At 43.9% G+C, this 3,111-nt stretch overlaps 1 protein-coding gene across 1 annotated transcript; it reads right to left on the reverse strand.

The window, feature by feature from the left end:
• Nucleotides 1-597: 597 nt before the first annotated feature.
• On the reverse strand, nt 598-1,425 carry LOC117509929 (coatomer subunit delta-like). Its single transcript, XM_034169543.1, has one exon. The coding sequence runs from the start codon at nt 1,423-1,425 to the stop codon at nt 598-600; it is 828 nt and encodes a 275-aa protein (XP_034025434.1).
• Between the last annotated feature and the right edge of the window lie 1,686 nt (nt 1,426-3,111).

Raw genomic sequence — 3,111 nt, forward strand, 5'->3', positions numbered from 1 at the left:
AACACCAGCAAGTTCGAAAGCAGTCTTTAATGACTCATGTGGGAGAGGTCAAACATCGATACACAGGCTATCAGTCCAAACAGGTGACAGTGTCCAAGAGGGCATAGACAGGCAAGTGGTCCAAAATAGAGCAAGCGATCAAGACACAAAAGCAATCAATAATGAGCAACAGTGTCCAATATGTGGCAGATAGTCTCAAAAATACACAGAGAAAAAAATGAGTTGTTTTAAGAGAAGGCTTCAGAGCAGAGAGCCACTCACTTTTAAACAGGTAAATTATTTAATTTGTTGTCTGCTTCTTTTCTTCTTCTGTAATAATAACCAACTCAGCTAACTGAAATCGGTCTGAAAGTGTTTTAAACTACAAATGCACCAGACCATGGTTCAGTTTGGTCTAGACCATCACTGCATCTTTTGTTCTAACCAAATTTTGTTCCTAATGTCCAGATCGTGATCCAACACAGCTTTCACACCAATCTGAAAAGTCTGAAGATCTGGATCAAATAAGGTGGGTGTAACAGGACCCTAAATCAAGCTGTCCAGCTGTTACGTATGTTGATTTTGCCTTGCCTCCACGTCTCAGATCCCCCCAGCTGATCAGCGGCACCTGCCAGCTGATGCCCACCTGGGAGTATAAAAGTCCAGCGTGCCACATGCGCCGGAGCATCTGGGTTTCTTCAGATCAATCACAGATTCTGCTGTGAACAACTTCTTGTCCACTTTAGGATGTGTTTGAAACTGCAGGCCTTTGTTGTCATTATTGTTGACCAGGAGCCGGATCCGTCCATACTTGTCATCTGTGACTCGGAGCGTCACCATTCCCAGCACCTCCATGTTCTGTAGGCCACCATCACGACCACAAGTCAGCAAGATCTTTTCCTTCACACGAAGATGCACACTCTCAACATTGGCTGGTGGTGGCAGGGCTTTGGAGACATCTGTACTTCTCTTTCCTGTGTTGGATACAATTGTTTCTCCCTCAGACTTGAGCTTGTCAACAAAGTTGTCCACCTCTTTTCCTTTAGCACCGAGTTTCAGAGCCTTACTGGGTCCAGTGGATCTGACAGTGGTAGGGGTGATCTTGGGCTTCTCAGGCTCTACGATGGTGTCTGTGATGATGGATCCTGAAGAGACACCAGTCACAATAGAGCTGCCAAAGCCTCCGTAAGATGGCACCTTCTTTCCAGAGCGCTCAGCATCTCTCCTACACTGCTGCAGCTCCTTGGCCTTCCTCCTCATCTCTGCCTTGGCCTCCCTTTTCTGGGTCTCTCTGACAGCACGGAAAACTTTCTCCTCATGGGAGTCCATTTCTGTGAAGGTTCGAATCTGAGCCAGGTTAACATTGTGCACTGCTGAAACAGCTAAACACTGTGTACTGCATCTCAGCTGGAGAACATGCAATGCACAGTGTGGGCGGGTGCTCATACCCTCATCACATGCTGATAATTATGCACCAACATGATCACATGAGGACCGACCAGTGTCTGAGCACGCAGCACGGTGTGAAGCCGGCCGACCGGCTGATGTCATTTCCACCACATAAATTGTAGTTTGCATGACATACAGAAAGAGTGGAGATTAAATAACACAAATAAGGGTAAAAGTGTGAACTCATTCATTTGTGATTACTTTGCTCATACGCTTTGCTGTGGACATATTTTACTGCAACATATAGCCTACCATAAATGCAAAAACAACTTGAACATGCTCTCCTTAATACTAGGACTGGGACTAGTGGACCGTAGGACTAATAAGAAGCTCCCCACTTGACAGTTCATGTTAAAATGATGCAGTTGTACACAACAGTTTAGCAGCCTTGAGTTCATTACTGTGCTATGAAATGGAGCACAGCTGGAAACAAGCACATAATGAGTGCACAAGGTCAGTGTAGTGGATCAGGTTCCGGAAAGATTAGCTTCTTGTTCTGTTCTGAAGACCACAGCAAAAATGTGAATCAAGAGATTATTTGATTGTCCAGTCAGATTGAACATTTTATATTACATCCAATCACTTAGTATTGTCTCAAATTACTACCCCTTATGTTTTAATTCTTATTGCAGTTTGGCAGATTAAAGTTCCTCCTTGTACTACTTTTGCAACCAAAACATGCTGCACCTGGATTTCCCACTTTGCAAAGGTGTCAAAATGACGATCGATTCACTGGGAAAGTGTCGTCATGAAATATGAAGGCATTCTGCTTCTGCTCTGATGTTGCACAATATCACCTCCAATCCCCTGTGAGAGGTTACTAATCTTTTTGTTTTTGGCAGATGAAAGGTCACAGGGAGTACTTCTGCTGTCTGTGGAATCTTAATGATTGTATTACACATACAGCAATCTGTCGAATGCACTGAAGCGTGCAGGTACCTGCTCATCAGTGAATCAACACACACATCGACTGCACAGATAATTCCTTCTTCTCTTATCATTCTACCGAATCACCCTAATGACTCTGCTCGCAATCAGCCACTTTCTGACTCATCAGACCTACAAGGGGTATTTTTCCAGGCCACATTTTGCCAATTTATCTGTTCTGATGAGCTTATAAATACACAAATGCTGTCAGGTTCTTCATTAGTCAGTCCTGGTGTGTACACACCTAATTATCCAAAAGAAACCACCAAATGTTCTCTGGGCTTTTGAAATAATGTCTAGAATATACAGTTACATATCGCTAGGACTCACTTACTTTCAGTCTCAACCTCCAGTAGTGTAGAACACACACACACACACACACACACACACACACACACACACACACACACACACACACACACACACACACACACACACACACACACACACACACACGTGCACGCACGCATATGCACACACACACAATTTTGTCTTGCATAACACAAGCAGACTTGACAGCTTGGAAGAGCAGCTCCCCCCCACCCCGGTTGGTGTCAACCAGTTTTTCTGCAGGACTGGATTTGTCATCACATGCTGTCATTGACCATTACATGTTCACTAGATAGATAGATAGATAGAAAGAAAGAAAGAAACAAAGAATATTACCCAATGCTGTCATCCCCGACTTTTCATTTTCTTTGATTCGTAGGAAGATGTCGAGTTCAGCCTGTTGTATTTTACTGGTTTCAGCTTCCT

This window comes from Thalassophryne amazonica, chromosome 5 (assembly GCF_902500255.1).
Source record: "Thalassophryne amazonica chromosome 5, fThaAma1.1, whole genome shotgun sequence".
NCBI classification, from domain to species: domain Eukaryota; kingdom Metazoa; phylum Chordata; class Actinopteri; order Batrachoidiformes; family Batrachoididae; genus Thalassophryne; species Thalassophryne amazonica.

What these genes read in the sequence shown, in the direction of transcription:
- LOC117509929 (XM_034169543.1), bottom strand. Translation starts at nt 1,425, where the DNA reads ATGAGCACCCGCCCACACTGTGCATTGCATGTTCTCCAGCTGAGATGC.